Here is a 27,158-nt window from a genome sequence, read left to right as displayed (position 1 = left end):
ATCCATAAAAGTGTTTAGAATCCACCCCTGAAACAGTTTTTCCCAATACGGAACGGAAATGTTTGTTATTCACAGCTGAACAAAAAAATTCACCTGCCTGAAATCGGCCTTTTTCACGCACCAGTTTTTTTTTCTTTTGGAGGACGAGTTATTGTACGGGTGCTTGGGAGGAAACACACAAAATTCAAATGAAAGTTTGAACGCGTGTGTTTTGAAGTTAGCCCCCAAGGATTTGCATTCTGGTGCAAAGACTGTGGAGATTGCGACTTTCCCGGCAGTGAGCAGCTTCAACGAAGAATATTCAGCAATTCTGAAGAACATGACACCGATGGACGTCACCCTGGGACTCTACTCGACGCAGTTCGCCAAGCATTCGGACGACCACCTGATTCAAGCGGCCGAAAACCGCCGTACGAGCGGCTCTGGAGCAGAGCAGGATGGACCAGTTCGAGCAGAACGCCCTCTGTGAGGAAGAGGAAGGACTAGTTTATGGACCCGGAATAGCATATTGAACGTACGTTGCATAATATTGCATTTATATGTAGTCAAAACTTCAAACGCGTTTTTCTCGAAATGACGTTTCCTTATCGCGCGGTGTGGTAACTTCAAATCTACTGAAACGATTGGCACGATTCTTTGTTTCCGACGAAGCTAACTAAATTGTCTAGGAGTTGAATCACTTTTATTCCGATCCATCAACCATTGGCCGACGAATTCGAAAAATCGATGGAAAGAACCCTATTTTTTCAAATGGCCGCCATTTTGTTTCCTATGGTCCAAATAACTTAAGCGAGGTACAACTCCTAAAGAATCTTATATACTTCGCTAACGTCAGCTCAATTTTGATGTCAGACGAGCCGGCTGACCTGTGACATACCGCGCGTGGAGGTCTACATCGAAATTTTGTTTCCTCGCGACGGCAATTCCGCCTTTGCTATTCGACATTTCCGGTCGAAAAAAATCTAATTTGTAGAGGAAATATCAATAAACATTTTGACCAAATTCAAAATTTATATCTATAACACAACCCGAGAAAAAGATTCTCAAGCAACATGCCTTTTTCGGGCCAAAGATAGTAAACCTCCCCTTAAGCCACGATGTGTGAGAGTGTAGTTCTGGCCGAAGGTAGTTCTGTAACCTTCTGTGGGTGTGTTTCGTACCGTGACCTAGGAGTCTCAATCAGGTTAGCGTTGACACATACCAGGATTTGTTTCAGAATTCTCGGGGACCAAAGATATACCCTTTCTCCTTCACCTTAATGCTGAGTATGCTGTGGACACTCCCTTCTCCCTAGATACTTGGACGTATACGCACCTAGTTTGATAAATACTCAGTCATACTGCCGCACCTCGATTGGCGTTCTAGATCACCCCATTAATACCACAGGACACGCTTACCGCGATCGGAAACGTAGCAATCAACAGAGACATTCCTGGGTGCATTATGCGTCGCCACCCTCCACCATATGTCGGTATGTGTTGCACCGAGGAAGGTTTTTGAGCGTGGTCGTTTTGGTAGTCCAAGTGTTGTGCCGTTGCGGGAATAATCCTGCATGGGCGTCCTGACTTCCAAATGTTTGAACACGGTACACTCACGGGTCAATGTTACTGTGACACTGTACTCCTCCTCCATGTGCACCTTTTCAGGGTACCTTCGGCATGGGTGACAGTGAGCGACTGCTCCCAACTACACAAATGGTAGAGCTCTTGGAACGAGGGGATATTCGGCGAATGGAGTTGTTTGCCCATTATCCCGATATAAATCCCATATAGCACGTGTGGGATGCGTTGGGGAGACGTATTACAGCAAGTCCTCACGCATCAACGACGATCGAACAATTTTCAACCGCGCTGGTGGAGGAATGAAACGTCCTGCCACAAGAAGTCCCGTGGGCAGAATGGGAGCACACAGCAGAGCATGCATTGGCGCCCGTGGTGACAACCCATCCTATTAGGAGCTATGTCACGCCTTTTGTAATGACCACGGTACCATCATGAATCGCGGTGGCATCAGTACAATTGTCGGGCCTGAATAAAAGAATCATTAATGTTCATCCCACCGCGTATTTCTTTCAGTGACACATCTATAGGAAATTTATTTTCGTTTTTAAGTTTTCCAGACCAGTGTACTTTCCATAGATAATCAAGAGAGCAGGCGAACAGCTAACAAACTTCGCCGTTTTCGAGACGCTGTCTCCAACAGACGGTCCATAATAATCTGCCCTATTTCAAAGTCGCATACGTCAACGGATTTTCCCATTTGCGGCCCGTATCGTAGCCAGAATTATTCCCCACCCCTCCCTGTTTCGCTTAAGTCTTTTCTTTGGCGCGTCACGTGACCTGAACGTCACTAGTTGGCTTTCAAACTCGAGGTGGGCAGTGGTCATAACGTTTTGGCTCGTCAGTGTATATTTGACTGGTATAGATGTTCAATCAAGTGTCCTTCGCCGCGCTATGAAGCCACGCGGTATTAGGTACCTACCTTGTCACAGTCCGAGCGGCTCCTCCCCCCCCCCCCCCCTGTCGGAGGCTCGAGTCCTCCCTCGGGGGCATGGGTGTGTCTGTTGTCCTTAGCGTAAGTTGTCCGTCCCCGGTAGCTGAGTGGTCAGCGCGACAGAATGTCAATCCTAGGGGCCCGGGTTCGATTCCCGGCTGGCTAAGAGATTTTCTCTGCTCAGGGGCTGGGTGTTTGCCGGCCTCGGTGGACGAGCGGTTCTAGGCGCTTCAGTCCGGAACCGCGCTGCTGCTACGGTTGCAGTTTCGAATCCTGCCTCGGGCATGGATGTGTGTGATGTCCTTAGATTAGTTAGGTTTAAGTAGTTCTAAGTCTAGGGGACTGATGACCTCAGATGTTAACTCCCATAGTGCTTAGAGCCACTTGAACCATTTGACTGGGTGTTGTGTTGTCCTAATCATCATCATTTCATCCCCATCCACACGCAAGTCGCCGAGGTGGCGTCAAATCGAAAGACTTGCACCCGGCGCACGGTCTACCAGACGGGCGGCCCTAGTCACACGACATTTACATTTAGCGTTAAGTTAGGTTAAGTAGTGCGTTAGCTTAGGGACCGATGACCCTCAGCAGTTTGGTCACATAATACCTTACCACAAATCTCCAAATTTTCCAAGTGTCGTTCACTAAGAAATATCGTTTGCTTTTATATTCCGCGACGACTTATTAAAACGTCAATTTGGCATTAAATGGGACAAATATGGGAAACTAGTCACCACTAATCAAGGATATTTCTCATTACATCTTCGACGGCTTCGCAAATGGCAGTTATAATAAAAGCAGGGGAGAAATTTGTACCTGGAGGATAGCGTCTCTAGGAACACATAATGTTTCGTAGTCGACGTTTCAGTCGAGTGACCGATTTTATAACCACTTGAAAGCTACCGCGCACCAGAGATCGCCGTAAGCAGTTTCCGTCATTTTGCACTGTTTTTATCGTTGTGGGCATGAGTTTGTTTTTTGTGCAGCGTTTGTAAACATTAAAAGTTCTACACATTTAAGTGTAGTATTAAACATATTTTGAGGATATTGTTAATTCTTGTCACAGAATTCCACGGGCAGTAAAATTCTGCTGCTATTTAAAAATGTTTTAAACTTTTAACTGGGTTCCGATAATACCACCTCTTAAGTTAATTTCACCTACTGATTATTACTGGTGGGTAGCAGAATAATAACGTAAGACACAGTATATTAAATACTGTGTAGACAAGATTTTCTCGGCTGTAACACTTATAAATTTGAATAGAAAATTTGTTCCTGTGTGCGTGGCCCCCTTGTACCCTGGAACAGTTTTTCATATTTCGAAAAACTTTACATTTCCGGAGTAATTCCGCTAATGTCAGAAAACTACTGCAGCGCACATGAAATCAATACTATCATTTCAAAATGGAATAAGAAGACATTTTCAAACTCAAGTCTGGGAGGTGTTTCGAGGTACAACACCCTCCCCTATTGGTCGCAGTGGGACACACATACATACGTACAAATTCAAGTTTGATACTTCATTGATAACTCAAATGAAGACAATGGAAAATGTTTTTTTCTTTTTTTTATAAGGACCTTCCAAAGAAAACAGAGAGACGTTCCTGTCCTACCCTCGAAATTGGAATCTGAGTGTTGGACTTATTTGGACTTAAAAAAACCGCCTGTTTTCAAGAGAGCACAAAACAGTTTGTGAAAAAAGGACATGGCGGGGATATCACGATTTTATTAAGGAATTATCACTAGCTTAACACAAGACAGAAGGTGTTTATAACATGTATATCACTAACGGACTGTCCCGCAACGAAGAACCAGTTCCAAGTCGTATAGCTAACCGTTTCCAGGGGCAACGAAAATGAGATGTTCTGTAATTCGCGAATTTAAAAATTTAAAGGGCTGTCATAATCTATTCATTACGAAGCATACACATATGTTAAAAGTTTATCACAGTAAGATGAATGTTATAGTTAGAAACTGTGTGTCTGTATTGAGGCAGTGTAACTTTATTCAATAGTATTTGAGAATGAGAGCGTTTAGCGACTTCCAACAAACTCGACACATAATTTCAAACCTTTACGAAACTACTTCTCGTTGACACTACCAAAAAAATGACGAGAGGAAGAAAGTTTAGAGCTTACTACATTTTCGCTTTTCATTCAGTAAACTTTCAGCATCAGACACGATGTTTTAATTTATTACTTCTTCATTACCAACTCTAGTCGCAGCACAGTATTCAGACACTAACCACATATACCATTGAATGTATCTGCAAAATTATATCATTTACGATTCATAGATCAGGATATATGACGTCATGAACATTTAGATGTGCGGAAAAACTAGCTTCTGCTTAAAATGGCGCGCAGTAAAACTTGAGCATAAGGTACCATGTTTAAATTGCGTACTTCTGTAGTACTAACTATTTGCTACACAATTTGCAGACAGTATCTATATATATCGATGGACGTAGCTGCAAAATTATATCGTTTTATGACACATAGTTCTGGTAGTGTGACGTCATAATCATTAATATGCTTGAAAAGCTACTTTTGCTGAAAATGGAACGCAAATTACGCAGACTATATTCGTCCAGTGTTTCATAATGAGAGCAGTTAACGACTTCCAACAAACTTTAAGCATAATTTCAAACCTTTTCTAAACATATTCTCGTTTGCATGCTTAACGACAAATACTTAACATATTAACTCATTAGTAAAGAGATTGGGCATTTGAATCTGTTTTGGAAGTGGCAGTTCGATTGCTTAAAGAATCGGGGGTTTACTGGTACTGTACCGAATGAAGAACTAAAACAACAGCTTTAAATCTGCAAAACATTCACCACTCACAACTTGTAAATAGCTCGATGGAAATGTGTCACCTTCAAATTTTTCGTAAAAATGCCAGTTTTGACCAAAATATTGCCCTGGTCAATTTGAGATTTATAACTTGAATGTGAGATATATCTGCACATTCTAAATTTTTTTAACTTTCTAGCTTCATTATTTAGTGCCACTTATTCTTTTCTTAAAATAATATATGTTAAAAGTGGTGTGGCAGTACTGCGGACGCATTTCATGAACTTCTCCTCAACCAGAGAAGTGGGCGGACTGAAGCAGCCCGTCGCGTCCTGCTCCTTTGGCTGCAGACCGCTGTTTCTTGAGAAGGTCACCCCTCCGCCTTGTTCTGCAGAGGCCCAGAGTCGAGTTCCCGGGCAAGAATCGATGCGCGACCTCTGACCTACAAATAAAGGCAGCCTCTTCCGGCAGCATTTCCTTCGCAGGCGGACATAGTTCCTTAGGAGACGTTCTTTTAACGGCTCCTTTACTTACTTGCCACGACACGATCAATGTACCCCCGAAGCAACAATGTTGTACGGTCAGAACCCGTAACAAGACAGTACTAGAAAGGCTACAAAGATTCTGACGTTCTGTTTTATGTTGTCAGATACCTATTCCTAGAAGTTTTGGAACACAGTGATTTATCGAACAAACAGCTTCCAGTAAGTATCTAATTTAAATATGAGAAGAATATACATGCTGTTAGTGGCTGTATAAATAAGGGGATGGGGGTTTGTTGGCAGACGGCTGGTGTCCCAGACAGAAGCCCTGACCTATAAACGGATGATATTGATCCACATGGCCGCCGGCTGATGCAGTCGCGTCGATGCAGAGATGCGCTTAGCAACAGTCTCCCGAGCACTTCCGTCTCTGTCCTGTTATCCATAATGATATGTCTGCCTTACGCTGAAAACTCCAGGAAGGCCGTGCAGTATATAGGCAGTTTCCTTAAGAGCGTGCAAAAAGTTAACAGGGAAATTTGAGGTATGGAACGTGGAGTAGAGAAGCCAGCTTAATGAGATAATAGGAATAAAACCACAGTACTGTGTATTGTCTTACTTACATTAGTTACAGTCCACTTCAAATACCATCACTGATACAATGAATGTACCGTTTGTCTCGTACACTGTATCTTACAAAATATGCTGAAACTGTCGGCTATCAACCTCAATGCAAACATGACATCGGTGAACAAGATTCTGACGCACCATGACAAATATTCCTGGTGTGTTTCAAATAACATCGCAGGCAGCTACAATTATTCTGCAACTGATTCCGTCTCCTTGTATCCATTGGGGCCTCATACACAGGTGACTTTACATATCCTCACAAAAATAATCAAGGGGATTCAGGTCAGGTGACCTCTTAGGCCATGGAATAGGACCCCCCTTCCAATCCAGTGACTAGGAAATACTTCCTAGTAATCAAGCTCGTCCTTCACGTTTCCTTGCAATAAATAAAGAACGTACATGTAAATAAACAGCAGAGTACACGTAAATTTGTACCATATAACTGTAAACAAGCTGGAAAAAGTAACGCTAGACAAAGCGGAGGACAAGTTTGCATCCATATCCCCTTAAACTGGCTTCTCCGACCTCAGGTTCCCTACATCAAACTCTTCAGTGGAGCATTTTCTATGTCCTGTTACATTTTTGCACGCTCTTTCGCAAACACCTTGTATAAAGGTAGACACTAGGCTAGTATCAACATTCAGGGATGACAAACACTAGATATATTTTTACTGGGCCTTAAGTAGTATTACAACGATATAAAAATGTGGCATGTGGATACTTTTTTCATTTTGTTCCCAGTGTACATCGATCTTACATCAGTCGAGAAAAACGTTGCAGCAATCACACTTTTTGTTGTATACACAATTTATTTTCTGCAACTAATTTTGTTTCTAAGCCCATATCCAGACCACTGCATACGCATCTTGCGAGAATTTTACATGTTTCTACTGTAATATGGAAAAAGTTAAGTGCGTTGTTGCTTGCTGAGGAAAATGTAAAGTTTACGCAGACGGGCCTGAAGGTCTGCCTCTACATCTACATGGGTTACTCTGCAAGTCATACTTAAGTGCCTGACAGAGGGTTCATAGAACCATTTTCATACTACTTCTCTACCATTCCACTCTCGAATGGCGCGTGGGAAAAAGGAACACCTAAATCTTTCCGTTAGAGCTCTGATTTCTCTTATTTTATTATGATGATCATTTCTCCCTACGTAGGTGCGTGTCAACAAAATATTTTCGCATTTGGAAGAGAAAGTTGGCGATTGAAATTTCGTAAATAGATCTCGCCGCAAAGAAAACCGCCTTTGTTTCAGTGTCTGCCACCCCAACTCGCGTATCATATTAGTGACACTGTCACCCCTATTGCGCGATAACACGAAACGAACTGCCCTTATTTGCACTTTTTCGATGTCTTCCGTCACTTTTCTTTGTTTAGTGCCAATTTCCACTTTTCGCACGATACAGAAATTCTCTCTAGATCATTTTGTAATTGGAATTGATCGTCTGATGATTTTACTTGACGGTAAATTACAGTGTCATCTGCAAACAATCTAAGGGGTCTGTTCAGATTATCACCTATATTTATGTAAATCAGGAACAGCAGAGGGCCTAGGACACTACCTTGCGGAACGCCAGATCCCACTTCTGTTCTACTCGATGATTTACCGTCTATCACTACGAACTATGACCTCTCTGAGAGGAAATCACGAATCCAGTCACACAACTAAGACGATACTCCATATGCACGTAATTTGATTAACAGTCGCTTGTGAGGAGCGGTATCAAAAGCCTTCTGGAAATCTAGAAATATGGAATCGATCTGAGATCCCTTGTCGACAGCACTCATTACTTCATGGGAATAAAGAGCTAGCTGTGTTGCACAAGAACGGTATTTTCTGAATCCATGTTAGTTATGTATCAACAAGTAATTTTCCTCAAGGTGATTCATAATGTGCGAGTACAGTATATGCTCCAAAATCCTACTGCAAATTGAGGTCAGTGATATGGGTCTGTAATTCAATGGGTGACTCGTATTTACTTTCTTGAATACTGGTGTGACCTGTGCTACTTTCCAGTCTTTAGGAACAGACCTTTCGTCAAGTGAGCTGTTGTATATGATTGCTAAGATCTTAGGCCAGTAAGGAAGGAAGGAAGATTAGGTTTAACGTCTCGAGCTTACGCCTGCAATTAGTTACAGTAAAATTGCACGTCAGCTAAAAGTATGTCAGGCAGGAACGCTCCTTTCCCCTCATCGGTATATGGATTCGTAGTTCTCAAGTCATAAGTACAAAATTACCTTTTCGTTTAATCTCTTCCTCCTGCTCTTATGAACATACATTGGCCAGTCACATGTTCAACATGTCGGCCGTCACTCGCTAACATTACCTGTAGTCGACGGACAATATTGTGAACAGCATTCTGCAACATATCATTACGTATAGTGAGAAACTGCGGTCAGTGGTTGTCTTTTAGCGTTCCTAATGGCATCGGGCGATCGCGGTAGATTTCCCACTTCGGGTAACCCACAATCAGTAACGGCACGGACTGAGATCTGGTTATCTTGGGAGGCCGAGCATGACGTAAGTGGCTGTTCATTGCGCAGTCCGCTCTAAACAATGTGCGCAAAAGGTCTTTCCCACGTGCAACAATATGATGGGGTGGAGCGCAAGCCTGCATAGTAGTTGGATCTCCGAGCGGGTGTTTACCAGTCGGCTAGTGTGTGTGTGTGTGTGTGTGTGTGTGTGTGTGTGTGTGTGGTGCTGAAGTCTGATCAACTTCGTTGATTTTTACTTCCGTAGGGAATGGAAAGGGTAAAAATTTTCTGTTTATTTATTTATCCTTCTTTCAGCTGTAGTTTGGGCACACAGAAGGGTCCTTTAACTCGCTGCTTCTGGTGTGTGTTTGAAAACATGCGTGTAGAAGTGCTAAAGGACTTTATGTCCTTAAAGTATGGAGAATTACCATGGAATATCATTCACGGAGGCTCAAATACTATCGCCTTCGGTACTTTATATTTGTGGTTGCGTAAGGGTTCTACCGTACTTACTGTGGTGAGTTGTGGTGTACTGTCACGTATCATGTCCAACTTCCGAAATAAGGTTCGTGCCTTCTCCTTGACCTTGTCTGAGAGGTAAGATTCGCTTAAGGCTTGATGAATATCATGATTCCGGATCCACCATTGGGCTCCAGTGATCCATCGTAGGCATCTGCTTTGTACAACCTATAACTTCTTGTAGTTAGTGGCACACGTAGTACCCCAAGAGGTCGATCCATAGAAAATAGATGGTTCGACTGTGGCGTGGTACAAATGGAGTTTCGTGCGTTGGCTGAGGTACGAGCTCTTCAGAAATGGGAGGAGAGTTCCCAGCATTTTGAGGCCAGACGTCTTCTTCTCCATAATTTGATGACTATACAGCAGTTTGGCGTCCAGATGCACCCCGAGGTATTTTACAGTTGTTGCCCAGGGGAGTGGCTGGTCTGATATCCGTAGGCGTTCATTGACGATGGGTCTCCGACGAGTGAAGACAATAACTTTGGTTTTCTCTGCATTGACCGTTATTTTGTTCCTGTGGGTCCAGTGGTCCACTAAATCTAGTTGGCGCTGCATCCGTGTGACGAGGTGGTCCATACAGCCGGCTAGGGATGATGCGATTCTGTGACATATCGACATACGTCACACCCGTCAAGCTGGCAGTTTGAAAAGCCGCACCACGCTGTCTAGCGCCATCTGCCGGCCAAGTTTTGCAACCTTTTTGGTTTCAGTAAAACACCATGTCATCGCAGGCAAGTGTGTCGAGTTTTACATCTTGGTTACATTACTCCGTGAATTAGTGTTATGATGTCGTCAGTCATACGACCATGCCGCCGTCTGAGAGATCGATCCGCCGCATGCGATTCTCTCGATAAACGGAATAGAAGAACGACTGTACACAGCCAGTCGCAGTACTTATGCTCTCCGCGAGGCGCCGCTAGGCCGTTTCATGTGTAGCAGGAGAGTAGTGCAGTGCTGCCAGTCTACAGTTCGTAGCCGCGCTCAGTGGTCAGCCAGCGCCGATGTTAGTCATTCATCGTCTGCAGCTCAGTCGTTGCTGCCATCAAGTCTTGTAGCCCAGTTGTAAAGTTTCGTAATAGTACTATAGTAAAGTCAACAGTACTAAGTTGGCAGTTATAAACAATTCTACGTTCTGTCATGTGAACAGCCAAGTTAGTCTTCAAATTCACCGGATTCGACATACAATATTACGAGAGATTAATTCGTCACTGCAAGATTTGTGACTTTTAAATCATGTCATTCTACAGACGTTTAGTCTAGTCGCGTCTTCTATAATTGTCAACCAACAAATCATGGACTACAACAAAGTTAAGTAATAAATACTTTCTTATTTTGTACTCCGGCTAATTAATTGTGTTTTCCTGTTGTAGCTAGCAAGCAGTCTTGGCATAGTAGAACTCACGTTTCCACCTCCTTGGCTACCTCATATTTGCTACCTAATGTTAATGGACTCGGTTATGGTGGGAGATCGAGAGTCATCAAGTGCGTTTTGGCTCACCCTGTATATCTCGCGTAAGGATGATGAGAATAAGATAAGACAAATTAGGGCACTTACAGAGGCATGCAGGCAGTCTTTTTTCTCTCACTAATGAAATATGAAAGAAAATCGATAATGTTGGTACGGTGCTCTTTTTGTCATGTACTGTACACTGACTTTTGGAGTACATACACGACCAGTCACGTTAATGCGACCACCGCCTATGTTCGATGTCAACGTGCAATAACCGCTCACATACAGCAGGTGGCGGCACAAGCAGTAGAGAGTGTTAAAGAGTGTCGGGGAGACGCGTCAAAAAGTGCAGTCGTTGTCGTAACGCAGAAACACAGTGATTTATCCTACGTCCAAAAGAGCGTGATCATTGGCTTCAGCGCTAAGGGTGGAAGCTATCCCGAAACGGGTAAGTCTGTTAACTATTCAAGTGCCGCCGCAGTTAAAGTATATCGTGGACGGCAAAATGGCGCTATCAGAAAGTGGCGTCGAGGCAACTAGTGCACCATGGTCATAGATGACAGGGCTGAACGACGGCTGTGGAGATGTGTGCGGGTGAACAGACGGGCAACAGTTGAGCAATTGACCATCGAGATGAACGAAGAGGCTACCAACAGTGTCACCAAACGACCGTTCAGCGAACGCTGTTGGGTATGGACCTCCGCAGCTGGCGACTGGTTCACGGACCCCTGCTGACTGCTATTCACCGGCAACGAAGGCTGCAATTTGCACGGTAATACCGCAACTGGACGTCCACTGAGTGCCAACAGGCGGCCTTTTTAGATAATAAGATTTTATTATCCTCGGACAGATGGTCATTGGTGTGTATAGCATTAAACGTCTGAAAGCAAATACCTTGCATCAATCGTCGGAGGAGTGCATGCCGGAGGGTATACCCTCGGTGATGTCGTCATTTTGGAAGGCACAATGGATCAACACAAGTAAGTATCTATCCTTGGGATCCATGTCCACCTTTACACGCAGTCTGTTTTTCCTCGGCACGATGGCTGGTTCAAAATGGCTCTGAGCACTATGGTACTTAACATCTGAGGTCATTAGTCCCTTAGAACTTAGAACTACTTAAACCTAACTAACCTAAGGACATCACACACATCCATGCCCGAGGCAGGATTCGAGCCTGCGACCGTAGCAGCTGCGCGGTTCCGGACTGAGCGCCTAGAGCCGGAAGGCCACCGCGGCCGGCTCGGCACGATGTCATCTACTAACAGGTCAATGCAACGTGTCACACAGCTCGCACTGTACGTGTGCTGTTCGAAGAATACAGATAGTATTTACCACAATCCCCTGGCCACCAAACTTCCCTGATTTAAACTCAACCGAGAATCCTTCGGACCACCTCGATCGGACTGTTCGCGTTATGGATGCTCAACCGAGAACTCTAGCTCAGTTGACCACGGCGCCCGAGTAGGCAGGGCTCTGAATCCCTGTCGGTACCTCCCGGAATCCCATTGACTCTCTTCATGTGCGTCTCGCAGCGGTCCGCGCTGCAAAAGGTTGTTATTAGGCTTTTGACAGCTAACGCTAATAATCAAGCAGTGAATGATTTTAGTTATCACTGCTGGTAACTCAGAAAAGTATGGAAGGAGGGAAGTATATTAGAGACGAAGCCCAGATTAGGGACGGATGAGGAAGGAAATCGGCCGCCCTGCATTTGTCTTAAGAGATTTATGGAAATTATCGAAAACATAAACCTGGATGGTCGGTGGGGGCTTGAGCCGCCGCCCTCCCAAATGCAAGTCCAGAGCGCTAACCACTGTGCCACCGCGCACGGTTCTCAGTAACGTGTAAACAAGTGAAATGGAAATGGAAACGAGTGTTTGGCGTCATTGGCCGGGAGGCCCCTTGCGGGGCAGGTCCGGCCGCCTCGGTGCAGGTCTTATTACATTCGACCCCACATTGGGCGACCTGCGCGCCGCATAGGGATGAAATGGTGATGAAGACAACACAACACCCAGTCGCTGAGCGGAGAAAATCTCCGATCCAGCGGGGAATCGAACCCGGGCCCGTAGGACGGCAATCCGTCACGCTAACCACTCACTATCGGTGCGGAGACGAAATGAAATGGTACAGGATAAGTGCACTAACGCGGCCAACGTCGCTCTCTGGAGCGTTTTGGCGATGAAATGAAATGATCGTATGGCATTTACTTGCCGGGATATCCCCTTCGGGGTTCGGATTAATTTTCATTATTTTACTAACGACTGAACACGAACACTATTTTATTGTATTATGTGTTACATAACATTCGCTGCTTGGTTTCAAGCTGGCTCTCTGCTATAGACATTAACTGTTTACCATGTAGATATAATAAGGGGAGTTGTCATGACATCCCAAACGCGAAGCCGGCGTCCGTCATGATGGTTGCCGCAAACATCAGCTTCTGGTGGATGAGTTTTGTTCAAAAATTAAAGATTGTGTCATTTACGAGTGTAGGGCCTACTAATAATTCTTATTATAGTCTGAAGTATAGAAGAATCACATTTCATTCGTAAGTGGACTCGTTCAAGCGGTATCTACTTTTATGTACATGGATTTTGTTTACGCTGTTTACTTTTTCTGCATTGGTTTTATTTCTGTCATTTGACATTAGAGTTCTTATCAACTCTACTCGAAAAGCTCTCTAGGTGAACGCTCTAAGAAATAAAGATTGCAAATCGACCAAACAAAGCAAAATATTTTCGGGAGGAAGATATAGACCGAGCATCAGTTCCATCTGTCCATGTTAAGGAAAATGCTATATTACGAAAGCAGCCTTTTCGTATCGCATATTTCTCTTCTTGGTTCTTCAAAACGTACAACAAAAAGAAAGTTACATTAACGAGAAGAAATGTGTAATATTACTGAAACAAATAAGATTTAAGAGGACAGAAAAGTATGAAATATGCCTTCCTGACGCCGTACTATTCACTAAAGCACTGTGACATTTTCTATTTAAAACAAATGATGCGTGCACACGACAGAAATTAAGAACAAGAATCAGTCGTAAACAGTAGTCTGCTAATGGGACATCAAACATTGCGGCGCCGGCTTCAGAGCAAAGTACAGCATAAAGCGGTCCCTGGATGGCCAACATTATTGCACAATAATAATTGTGCTGTAATTGTGCCGTAATTATTGTGCAACACTATTGACATTCTACCTACTGCTCAATAATTTTGTGAACTATTTTATCAATAATATTTTGCAGTAATATTGCGTTCGGAATTCTAGACGATAAAGGCGCTGCTGTTTCGGTAATTGCTCTATTTTGTTGCAAGCGGAAAAAAGGTTAGTTTAAAATTGTTTGAAGAGCGTCAAAGATCATCGCGAAAACTTGTTAAGAGAATTGTGGTTGAACGGAATAAAAACATTGTCATCTCTTTCTGTGCACTGATGGTCCAACATTTGATACATTTGTGGAACTGGTCCTCCCCATACATTGGCGTCCCCATAGAGTGACATTCGCTCCTCCCGTCTGAACACATGTCTGCAGATGCCCATGCCCCATAATCAGGATACAAAATAACATAATGAGAGACGCAGATTCACCTAGTCAGCGCTATGACACCTTGATAAAGTTCTCTCGAAAACTTGAAATTTAGTGCATTGAGCCATAGTTATGGAAATGTGTCGTACAATAACACGTGCACTAAAGAATTGTATTGGATAAGTAATTTGTAGACAGAGATACATACTCACATATACGTTTATTCATAACTTTGCCTTAATTAATTTTTTAAAAATATCTTCCTTCATTTCTTTCCCTGTATTTTCTGGGCAAGAACTCATATGATTCTTGATTCTGAACACTTCTGCCCTAACATCCCACAATGCCAGAAATGATTTATACATTTCGATATACTCTAATAATAATAATAATACCCTATCATCTTGTTTTGAACTTATTTTCCGTACAATAAGGAACCTAAGCTAACCTAACCGCTGTGGTCTGTGTAGCACGCAAAAGACTGTTAAGTATGTTGTCAATACTGCCGAAATTTCGAGGCAGCGCAATATATTTCACAAGTTTTTGATGTTCTCAATATTATTGCGCAACCTCTCAATCTCACCCGTACATATTCAGTCGGGGCCAACGGGAGATACAGACCCAATGGTATACATCACAGCACATGGCAGTACGTGTCTTAGAAGCTGCAGCTATCGTCTCCAGCAGGGTGCGAGTTACAATTCGAAACAACATTAATCTTTCGTATCTGCGTGTTTACATAGACTCACGCCCTCGATAATATATGACGAAGATAAGGAGTTTATTAGGTACCTTTCCACTGACCTAACGATTTCCCGTCTGGCCCTGGACGTAGCCGAGCATTTGTGATATATCGGGCAAGACTACAATTGTTACAGATCCCCTCGTATTTCCCGTGGGTTCGGCGTACAGATTATGACGCATTAGGAAATACTGCCCAATATTATTTACCGTCTATGGTGCGCTTTGGTCTGTAGCGCCATCATTCCTTATTCTTTCTCTATGCTGTTTTCTCCTTGTAAGATAATATCTCTGACTATTGTGAAATGTAAACTCGTTGGTTACTGTACCGGAAATGAGAAGTTCGATTAGTTCCTAAGTTCCGGAAATTAAAAACACTACAAGGAACTAAATTAAGTTTCATTTACTTTCATTCTATATCGAGTGAGACGAAATACTATCGCGAAGTGAGGAAATACATATTCGCTGAATGCAATATTGGTTTCTTTTAATTGTGTGATTTACTTTAAATAGGAAATTGTTTTCTTTTGGTAAAGCACAGCTGCATCGGCAAAAGCATCTATTATTGGTAAGATTGAATAATTATCAGTAGGCGAGTATTCCACCAACAGACAGCAATTGCTGACATTGTGCGGAGTGGAACTCTTAAGTTTTTTATTTCTGCTGGGTGTTAACTCCACTGTCGTGAACGGTTAAGATATTTCGGGAATACCAAACTTCAATCCCAGTCTGTCCCTCCTCATGTTTTCTTTTTCCGTTCCTGTCAAATAGAGATTATGCTCAGTCTCTAATAATAGAGATAATAGAGAATTATTCGAGACAAACAATGGCCCTTTCACTTGAGCATAGCTTTTCCCCTTCACAGGTGGCCTTAACGCTGATGTCGTTAACGCAAGCCGAACGTACTGAAATCAATCTGGTATCAGGGAACAGAAACTGTTTGCGTTATAGTTGAAAACTGGAAGTGTTTTGGCAAAAGCTCCAGTAAAGTCTGAAACGCAATACTTCGTGGCAAAATGCCGCGCAGCAGCCTGTAGTAGCGAATGAAAACCCTAACTATCCGAAAAGAGTTCGAACATCAGAAAAAATTGCTCGAATGAAGGAAACCTGGAACAAAGTCCGACGAAATCTCAACGTCATATATCTGTGCAAGAGGGAATTAAGAGATCGCCGTGTCTAAACATTACCTCTACCCTTACAAATTTACTGTTACACATCAATTAAAGCGTCGAAACGAACTTTGGCGTCTTAAGTTCTACTCGTGGTTTCTGACTGAATTGAAATCAACGCTTATATCTTCACGTGAGGCCTGGTTCTGTCTGTCCTGGTATCTATAACCTCAGAAAACGCGCCGTTGTGTAACAGAAAGTCCTCACCTGTTCTTTGGAGATCTGGTGCATAAGGTCAAGTTTGGTCCGCAATGTCTGGTGTACACATCGTAACTCGATTCTTTCATCAAGATATTAATACTAACCCGTATGTCTAGAAGCTGTTTAACCTGTACGTGGATCTGTACGTGGATCACGCCCTCGATAATATATGACGAAGATAAGGAGTTTATTAGGTACCTTTTCACTGACATAGCAAGACGGACAGGACAATCAGCGGAGGCAGTGCAATTTCCTGGCCACCTCGATCGCCTGATTTCTCCCCTTGTTATTTTTACCTGTGGGGCAAACTGGGGGTGTACTCAAATAATCCTCTCATGCTGGAGGAGCTACAACAAGACACTGAAAGCGCAACTGTGCTATCCCTCGGGAAGAGATGCTACTCGTGTTTCACAGTTTAATAAGTCGAGTACCGCGCTGCATCTGTTTCAGCGGTGACTTTTTCCAGCATCTTCAGTGATGTTCATCAACGAAGATCAGTCGCTCACCGGTCTTAATATGTATAGGTATGAGGCATTCTTCAATTTTAAAATATGGTGAAGCGTAAACATTTTGCTGTATTCCTCCTGAAAGTGTCCAAACGACCCAAATTCCAATAGCGGACGTTGTAAAGAAATAGTTTTACGATCACAATGTTTTTCAAAAAAGATTTATGACAACGAAAATCAACCACGAAAAATTGTTGGTGGTTTGAAATGTGGCTTCTTTAAGTAAGACGCCGGAGTCGCATTCAGAAGGACCGTGGTCCAAGTCCCTGCCCGGACCTTTAGAATCACATTTTTCGCAGATTTCGTAGATCTGTTACGGCGAATGACGACATTCTTCTTTGGAAAAGACGTAGATGTTTTAGTTCCCTATTTCCCCGTTGCTGTATTATTGCAGCTCGTGCTGCCTCTCTAATGCTAAGACAGACCACCCCAAAAAAACATCCAGAAAGAGTAAATACACTGGGGGCATAGTCTGGTTCACTGACGTTCGAAAACAGACCAAGGTGATAGGGCCGGGGTATACAGAGTGCAGCCAAGGCTGGAGAGTGCAGTCTCTCTAGGGAAGATGGCCACTGTGTTTCAAGCAGAAATATCTACTATCAGGGAGTGTGTGGAGGAGAATTTGCGGAGATGCTACAGAGGTTTATTCAGACAGCCAAGCAGCCCTGAGAGCACTGGCAGCCTGTGCAACAAGATCAAAGATCGTAGCAGAATGCCATAAAGTCCTTGCGGAGCTAGGGGAAAACAATAGGGTAAACCTATTGTGGGTCCCTGGTCACTGAGGGATTAGTGGTAATGAGCAAGCCGATAGGTTGGCCAGGATGGCGGCGATGACACCATTTATTGGACGGGAACCTGTCCTGACAATCACCAAGGCGGTGACCAAAATAAAACTACAAGACTGGACAAGGAGACAGCATGTAGAATATTGGGCTAAGGTCCAAAAGCGACGCCATGTTCTAAGAGAAATCTCTCAATCCTAGGCTTTAACAGAAGAGAAATGACACTCATGGTTAGACTGTTGACAGGCCATGGGAATTTCAAAAAACACCTACATACAATGGGGATAACAGAAGAAGACCCCAAATGTAGGATGCGTGGTGTGGGCGAGAAAACCGCATCACATTTGATCTTCGAATGCGAGTCACTGGAGATTGAAAGACACAGATAATTTGGATCAACCAGACCTGAAGACATTGTGTCTAGCAAAGCACTGGTAAAGGATCTCCTTACATTCTTCAAGGACATTGGTTGGATTTACTATAGATACAAGGAGCGGTCCCTCACAATAAACCCTGTTTTTGTGCGGGGCCGGCCTAAGTGGCCGTGCGGTTAAAGGCGCTGCAGTCTGGAACCGCAAGACCGCTACGGTCGCAGGTTCGAATCCTGCCTCGGGCATGGGTGTTTGTGATGTCCTTAGGTTAGTTAGGTTTAACTAGTTCTAAGTTCTAGGGGACTAATGACCTCAGCAGTTGAGTCCCATAGTGCTCAGAGCCATTTGAACCATTTTGTGCGGGCAGCAGCGGGCTTGACCAATGCTGTTTTTGCTTCGCTGATATAATCAAATCAAAAAATCAAATCAAATACACTATATTGACAAAAATTATCCGTACACCTGTTGGTGAACATTAATAGGGGGTGAATCCATGATTCGCCTTTACGACGGCTCGAACTGTGCGGGGGATACCGTTATTGAGGTGTCTGTCTGTGGAGGAATGGCAACTACTTCTTACTCGAGAGCCGAAACCAGAGAACATCTACATCTACATGTACATTTTCTATGTATCCCTTCCAATTTAAGTTGTTTGTAATTGTAATTCCTAGGTATTTGGTTGAATTTGCGGCCTTTAGATTTGACAGCATCATCTGCAAACAACCTAAAACGGCTGCTCAGATTGTCTCCTAAATCGTTTATATAGATAAGGAACAGTATAGGGCCTATAATACTACCTTGGGGAACGTCAAAGATCACGTCTGTTTTACTCGATAATTCTCCGTCTGTTACTACGAACTGTGACCTCTCTGACAGGAAATCACGAATCTAGTCACTTAACAGACCATATTCCATAAGCGCACAATTTCACTACAAGCCGCTTGTGTGGTGCAGTGTCAAAAGCCTCCTGAAATATAGAAATATGGAATCAATTTGAAATCCCTTGTCAATAGCGCTGAACACTTCATGTGAGTAAAGAGCTAGTTGTGTTTCACAAGAACAATGTTCTATAAATCCGTGTTGACTATGTGCCAATAGACCGTTCTCTTCGAGGTTCAAAAATGTTCAAATGCGTGTGAAATCTAATGGGACTTAACTGCTAAGGTCATCGGTCCCTAAGCTTACACACTACTTAACCTAAATTATCCTAAGGACAAACACACACACCCATGCCCGTGGGAGGACTCGAACCTCCGCCGGGACCAGCCGCACAGTCCATGACTGCAGCGCCTGAGACCGCTCGGCTAATCCCGCGCGGCTCTCTTCGAGGTAATTCGTAATGCTCAAACACATTATATATTCAAAAATCCTGCTGTATATCGACATTGACGATATGGGCCTATAATTCAATGGATTACTCCTACTACCTTCCTTGAATATTGGTGTGATCTGTGCAACTTTCCAGGCTTTGGGTACTGATTTTTCGTCGAGCGAACGGTTGTATATGATTGTTAAGTATGGAGCTATTGTATAAGCATACTCTGAAAGGAACCTAACTGGTATACAGTCTGGACCGGAAGATTTGCTTTTGTTAAGTAATTTAAGTTGCTTCACTTCTCCGAGGATATCTGCTTGTACGTTATTCATGTTGGCAGCTTTCTTGATTCGAACCTTGCAATATTTACTTCGTGTTCTTTGATGAAGGCATTTCGGAATGCTGTGTTTAGTGACTCTGCTTTGGCAGCACTGTCTTCAAAAATACCTCCACTGCTATTGCTATTACTATTACCGCTAAGATACTTCACATCGGACCACAATCTCTTTGGATTTTCTGCCAGGTTTCGAGACAACGTTTCGTCAGGGAAACTATTATAAGCATCTCGCATTGAACTTCGCGATAAATTTCGAGCTTCTGTAAAAGATCGTCAATCTTGGAGATTTTGCGTCCGTTTTAATTTGTCTTTTTTTTCTGCAGCAGTGTTCTGAACCGTTTTGTGACAGTGATATTGCGTGCTGAGATCTGGAGTGAAGTTCCATAGGTTATTGCTTCTCTACTGACAACACACGACAACCCCGCCTCGTTTTACACTGGTAGGTCATCCTCTTGTGACATCTGCTTAACACAGGGAAGTCCGGATACTTTCGATCAAACATGTATATTAATGAGAAGGTTTCGCTAAGTTATTGTGGACAACAACCAGAGTTTTACGCCGCGCAGGGTAGCCGCTCGGTCCTCCCTCCCCCCTCCTGTCCCGTCGGAGGTTCGAATCCTCCCTCGGGCATGGGTTTGTGTGTGTATCGTCCTTAGCGTAAGTTAGTTTAAGCTAGGTTAAATAATGTGTAAGCTTAGGGACCGATGATCTTAGCAGTTTGGTCCCATAAGACCTTACCACAAATTTCCAATTTTACGAATTTTACGAGGTTCGAAACTAGCTTTTAACGTATTCAGGGTGATTTTTTCCACTAGGGATTGATCGTTGTGAGAATACGGCACAAAAGAGGTATAATGAACTTACGTCCGGAAATGCATGGTTTCCATCCTAAGGACAATTTATTCAATCGTACATTGTTACAGAGACTGCGGTCTCATACGCGCTGTACCATGCAAGCACAGTTACAGTATGTGTTGAAAATAGTTTCCATGTGCCTCAAAGCAGGGTAGTAACAATTGTCATGGAGAATGTTCCGGACGGTCGTGTGCTTACACGGTACTGTCGGACCAACTGCCTGGTACTGACACCGCGATCGCCTTCCTCACTGTTAATCACATTTTCCTAGGAGTCTGGTGTCCGAATATTTCGGGTACATCCTCACTGATTTTCTACTTCCTGAAATGGCCCTGTCTCAGACAAACGGCGAAACACTGTTGCAAACATTGAGTACTGTAGCGGTTCTCGGCGGGCATAGGTCTCCTGATACAACGTTACTGCCCACCGCCTGCTGTCATTTGCTTTTCCGTAAGTAAACACAATGTCGGCAAGCTCTCGAATCGAATACGGAACCATTGTGTAAACGCTGTACCTCATCCCTACAAGGTGAGTCAGCAAGAGAAATGAATCGGACACGATATTATCAATTACTATGGCAGGAGAGGGCGCTAGGTCATGACATATGAGGAATAGGAGGAAACCACGCAGACTGTAACTGTGGCTGCAAGGTACAGCGCTTATTAGACCGCAGTCTCTGTAACGAAGTATGATTGGATAAATGATCTCTAGCAAGGAAACCATCCATTCCCGGACATAAGTCCATTAGACCTTTTTTGTCTCGTCTCGTCTCATCGGTGGAAAAGAATCATCCTGTGTAAGTGCTAAATTGTGATACATTTTTTTAAAGGGATTGCAGCATTGGAAAGAGCCTTGGAAGAAGTCTTCAAAGTCATAAATTATGTCTTAGTTGATTAAAAAGTAATAAGGTAGCACATCTGCAACCCATTGTCCCGCTATCTGCAGTAGGGGTGACGAAAACGTCTGCCACGCTGCACCATTTCGCACCGATAATTACACTCACTCTCACCAGAACATTTGGAGAACTTTGAATCGGTTGTTTGGGAAACACAAAGAGGCCTGTACATGCACCGGACTTAGCACCTTGGACTTTTATCTGCGGGAAAAAACAAAGCAAGAGGCCTACAATGAAACACCCTCCACTCCCTGAAGACATGAAATGGCTTAAAAAACGGACCTGTTGTGCAGTAACTAAAGACGGAATTCAGCTTGCAGTATTGTCTGTTGCCAATCGGATTATAGCAGGTATCAAAGGTAAATATTTTGACGACTTTATTATAATCCTCATAATAAAGACACGAATCGTATCTGACAATTGGTACAGCACAGCAGACGTTTGTGAGACATTTTCTCTTGGCAGCGCGATTCTGGTTTGTGTATTAATTTTAGATCAGTTCGATGCATTTAGTAGAAGTCCTCGTAGAATGTCGTTTCCATTTGTTACTGAAAAAAATATATCCAAAAGTAAAAAACACATCGGTTTCATGAATGAAATTTTCACTCTTCAGCGGAATGTGCGATGATATGAAACTTCCTGGCAGACTAAAACTATCTGCTGGACCGAGATTCGAACTCGGAGCCTATGCCTTTCGCGCGCAAGTCCTCTACCAACTTTCTTTTAAATCTCATTTTGTTCGATATTATTCGTTCTAGTTGTTCGGTGAGGTCGTCCTATATCACTTGTTCAAGTTCATCGTTGATCCATTAACTCAATTTTTTTTTATTACAGAGGGCAGCTAACCCTCTGACCGAACACGCTGAGCTACCGAGCCGGTAACCAAATGAGCTATCCAAGCACGACTCACGACCCGTCCTCACAGCTTCAATTCTGCCAGTACCTCGTGTCCTACCTTCCAAACTTCACAGAAGCTCTCCTGCAAACCTTGCAGATCTAGCACACCTGGAGGAAAGGATAATGCAGAGACACGTCTTAGCCACAGCCTGGGGGATGTTTCCAGAATGATATTTTCACTGTGCAGCGGAGTGTGCGCTGACATGAAACTTCCTGGTAGAACAGCAACCAGAATGCAGTAGTGCTGTTCGAGTTTAGTGTTGTTACCAGGCCTGGTAGGATATATAGAGTCACATGTTGAGTGACCACTGTGAAAAATACGGAGCTGTCGCGTACTCCTGCGAGACAGCGCTATCAACACGTGATGGAGTTTGAAAGTGGCGTCATTGTTGATCTCCATTTGGAAGCTGGTCATATCGTGCAGTACCCACATTTGAGGGGCATTCGGATGTTACAATGGCTCGATGTTGGACTGTGAGGGCAGGCATATTTGTTGTCAAGGTTCTGGTCGACCATGTGTGACCACCCCAAGGGATGATCGTTGTATTGTGCTGCAAGCACATCTTAATCCCTTCACAACAGTGCCTGCCATCCAAGGACACGAAATGGACTCCCTGTAACAATCTGCGATATCCCACATCATTGGTCGACACTAGCAGAAGCCAGTCCCATGCGTACTGTGCGTCAACACCGCAATACAAACGGCTGCGTTTGGGGTGGTGCCTTGACCAGGAAGCATGGACTGTTGATGAATGACATCGCATTGCATTCAGCGACGAATCGTGGTTCTGCATACAACGGATGACCACCGTCGGTGAATATGGTGGTAACCTGGGAACAGGTCCCATTCTTCCAATGTTTTGGCGAGGCATAGCGCTGTTATTCCTGGCGCTAGGGTACGGAGAGCCATCGGCTGTGACTTTAGGTCAAGGCTGGTAGTGACTGAGGGAACTCTTACGGCACAGCGATGCATACGAAGATCCTATGTCGTCACGTGTCACCTTTCCCGCGACCGTATATTAGTGACGTTTTTCAGCAAGACAACGCTCGACCGCATACCTCACGTGTCTCTGTCAACTGTCCACATGTCGTTGAGTTACTCCCGTGACCAGTGAGATTCCCAGATCTGTCCCCGGCAATACATCTGTGGGACCAGCTGGAATATAAACAGTGTGCCACTTTCTGTATCCAGGATATTATCGACCAGTTACCACATTTGTGAGCAGCATGCCTCAGCGAGGTTACAACGGCATTATGACATGCTTCCCAATCTGGGTGCATCCAGAGCACAGGGGATGCAATGTCATACTGATAAATGCTTTAATTCTGTAAAGTTGTTTGCAAATTAGACTCGATCTTGTAAACACTGAAATAACATCACATATTCTCTCAAAACTACAAAGTTTCATTTCGTTTGCTCCTCCCGTTCTGCGTTCTTCACTTTTTCTTTGTCATTCAGTGTATTTACTCATTCTGGATATATATGTTGTGGTCTGTCTCAGCTCAGCCTGTACAACAGAAGCGTCGCCAAGCAAACGATATTACAAGTTCAAAAATGTTCAAATGTGTGTGACATCTTATGGGACTTAACTGCTAAGGTCATCAGTCCCTAAGCTTACACACTACTTAACCTAAATTATCCTAAGGACAGACACACACACCCATGCCCGAGGGAGGACTCGAACCTCCGCCGGGACCAGCCGCACAGTCCTTGACTGCAGCGCCTAGACCGCTCGGCTAATCCCGCGCGGCTACTACATGTAAATTGAAATGTATCAGAAAAGAAGGTATCTGGAATATTCCGTTGTGCAGTGCAGGGTGGAGGTGCATAGACGTGTAATCTATTAGATGAACATCTGCATCTTCGTCCTTACTCTGCAAGCCACCATACGGTGCGTGTCTAAGGGTACCCTGAGCTACTACTAATCAGCCTGTAAGCTTCGTACGAGCCCCTATTTCTCTTATATTCCCGATAAGCTAAACTACTCCCGAACAGGCAATGAAGGCCCAACGGTACTGACCCGCCGCCGTGTCATTAGCAGCCCATGGGCGTCACTGGATGCGGATATGGAGGGGCATGTGGTCAGCACACCGCTCTCCCGGCCGTGTGTCAGTTTACGAGACCGGAGCCGCTACTTCTCAGTCAAGTAGCTGCTCAGTTTGCCTCACAAGGGCTGACTGCACCTCGCTGCCAACAGCGCTCGGCAGACCGGATGGTCATCCATCCAAGTGCTCAGCCCGACAGCGCTTAACTTCAGTGATATGATGGGAACCGGTATTACCACTGCGGCAAGGCCGTTGGCTATCTTCCCAATCCTTGTGATAAATGTTTCTGTGGTGATAGTAGGATCGTTCTAAAGTCTGTCGCAAATGCCAGCCTCTAACCCTGCCGGATAGTGAATTGTGAAAATAATGCTTCCTTTCCTCCAACTATTTCCACTTGAGTTCACGGAGCATTTCCTTAATATCGCGTATTGATTGAACCTGCTGGTAACCAATGCCTCTGAACTGAACCGATGTCTTCCAGTAGTCCGACCTGGTGTGAGTCCCAAACACTATAGCAGTACTCAAGAGTCGGCCACACCAGTGTTCTACACGGTATTTCCTTTAAAGATGAGCAACGCTTTTCTAGAATTCTCGCAATAAATCTGAGTCGACCATTCGTCTTCCCTACTATCGACCTTGAATGCTCGTTCCATTTCCTATCTGTCACTAACTTTGTGTCTTTGTGACTGTGTCAACCAGCACACCGCTAACACTGTTTTTGAATATTACATCATAGTTTTTCCTATACATCAGCATTAACTAGCATTTTTCTACATTTAGAGCAATCTGCCATTGATCACATCAAACAGAAATTCCGTCCAAGTCATCCTGTAGCCCCTCTACAGCCACCCACAGATGACGCGTTCCCGTGCACCACTGTGTCGTCGGTAAACAGTCGCCCTCTCCGTCAGATCATCTTCTGCGCTGTAAACTAATTTTCTCTTCGGCCTCAGGACTTTCGCAGTCACTAGCTAAGTAGGCTAACAGTGTAGTCTTAAGGCCAACACCGTTTGAAAAATAGAGATTTTTCGTAGCTTACATGTTTTATTTGGAAAACTATAACTGCATGCGCAAATCACTCACCTAGTTGAGTTTTAATGAAGCTGGTACGTTTTACGTACAAATGTTCTCCTACTGCACTTTTACTAAACGAAATACAGCGAAGCACCTAAACGGTGTAAAATGGTGCTGACTTTAATAAACATTTTCTTCAAGCGTCATACGCTTCAACATGAACGGCTGGTCCCGGCGGAGGTTCGAGTCCTCCTTCGGCCATGGGTGTGTGTGTTTGTCCTTAGGATAATTTAGGTTAAGAAGTGTGTGAGCTTAGGGACTGATGACCTTAGCAGTTAAGTCCCATAAGATTTCACACACATTTTTTTTTTAAATGAAAAGTGCTTGTGAAGGTCTGTGTAATCCAGTCAGCATCACAACTGTCATATTACGCCCAATCAGAACTAAAACGCCGTCGCTAAGTCATTTTTGATATTACTCAGCTAAATTAATACCTGAAAGAAGTATCTAATTCTCATGTTATAAGTCGAACTATTGTTTCCCTTAACTATGCTGACATAAAATTTCTTCAAAAGGGAAGATGCACACTGAAAGCGCTTATGTAATCATAGTTCAGCGTATGAGAAGTATCCTATTCTCCACGTTCTTGACTTAATAATTAAGGTTTCTTCCAATGGTAGTGTTCTATTTACAGTGAGCAAGAAGTAGCTTTGCCATAAGATTCACCAGCAACATTTAGTGATGGGCACAGTAGGTGTCATTATGACTCGATCTGAAATTGTATTAGAGTGTAAAGCACACAAAAATAATTAATAAAGATATTTTTTATGGGACTGTACTTACGAGCATAAGACGAACTAGGCTCCAAGGCGTCTGTACAGTAAAAAATATCTTAAAGTTGTTACGTGTACGTTAGAAAGAAGAACAGAGTTTCAGCATTTTGTTAGGAACAGCTTATCTATGGAGAAAAACACTTTACAGTTCTACGAATTTTTAGGTTTGTTATGAATCTAAATACTTCTACAAAATGGAAAAGCAAATGAAGATAAGTATTACTAGTTATTGCTCTAAAATTAACAATGTTTGTTGATAGCAAGGAGTCTACCTCGGACAGAGTTACAGAAGAAGATGTGCGAATAGCGGGTTTTACCAGGGAGAGGGCGAGCTCGGCTGCTGCGGCGACGCTGGCTACGGTAGGCGACAGACCTGCTGCCCGGTGCGGGGGTTAGGTGCGAAGAAGGGCGCCGGGCTGGATCCGAGCGCCAGCAGGGAGACGAGCAGCAGGGAGCGCGGTCGCATGCGGCGCTGGGGGGCGCATCGCCAGCACTGTGCCAGCCTGTGTCTGACGCCGGACGCCGGCCGGTCGCGGCCAGCTGAGCGACGGGGTGGCGAGCGAGCGGCCCGCACTCTGGCGGCGCCCGAGGAAACTTCTTGCGAGAGTGCCGCGCGTGCTACGAGGGCACTCTAACGGCTAGGGGTTTCACGTCACCTATACTTCGTTCATCGTAACAAACAACCACAGGTATGGTTACGCTCTTAGAAGCAGGTCCTATTTACGTATTAGGTATCAAGTTACTCATAAATGAAACTTTAAGGTATTCTAAAGTATTAACAGCCATCAACGTTTTTCTTAATCATTCTTTATCTATGAAGTTT

General features: G+C 43.9%; 1 protein-coding gene across 2 annotated transcripts in view; it reads right to left on the bottom strand.

Moving 5' to 3' along the window:
• The window catches only part of LOC124798452 (adenylate kinase isoenzyme 1), a 116,972-nt gene extending 90,152 nt beyond the window's left edge, over positions 1-26,820 (bottom strand). Inside the window, exon 1 of one of the 2 annotated variants that reach the window (XM_047261871.1) lies at positions 26,709-26,820. In XM_047261871.1, the coding sequence (XP_047117827.1) occupies positions 26,709-26,801 (93 nt within the window). In that variant the 5' untranslated portion in view covers positions 26,802-26,820. Of the gene's footprint in view, positions 1-26,652 lie in introns of both variants that reach the window. The other variant, XM_047261872.1, reaches the window with a different exon arrangement.
• Positions 26,821-27,158: the final 338 nt, after the last annotated feature.

The sequence above is a fragment of the Schistocerca piceifrons genome, chromosome 5 (assembly GCF_021461385.2).
Source record: "Schistocerca piceifrons isolate TAMUIC-IGC-003096 chromosome 5, iqSchPice1.1, whole genome shotgun sequence".
NCBI lineage: Eukaryota > Metazoa > Arthropoda > Insecta > Orthoptera > Acrididae > Schistocerca > Schistocerca piceifrons.
The sequence above is the reverse complement of the archived record's forward strand: the minus strand, read 5'-3'. Positions and strand labels throughout refer to the sequence as shown.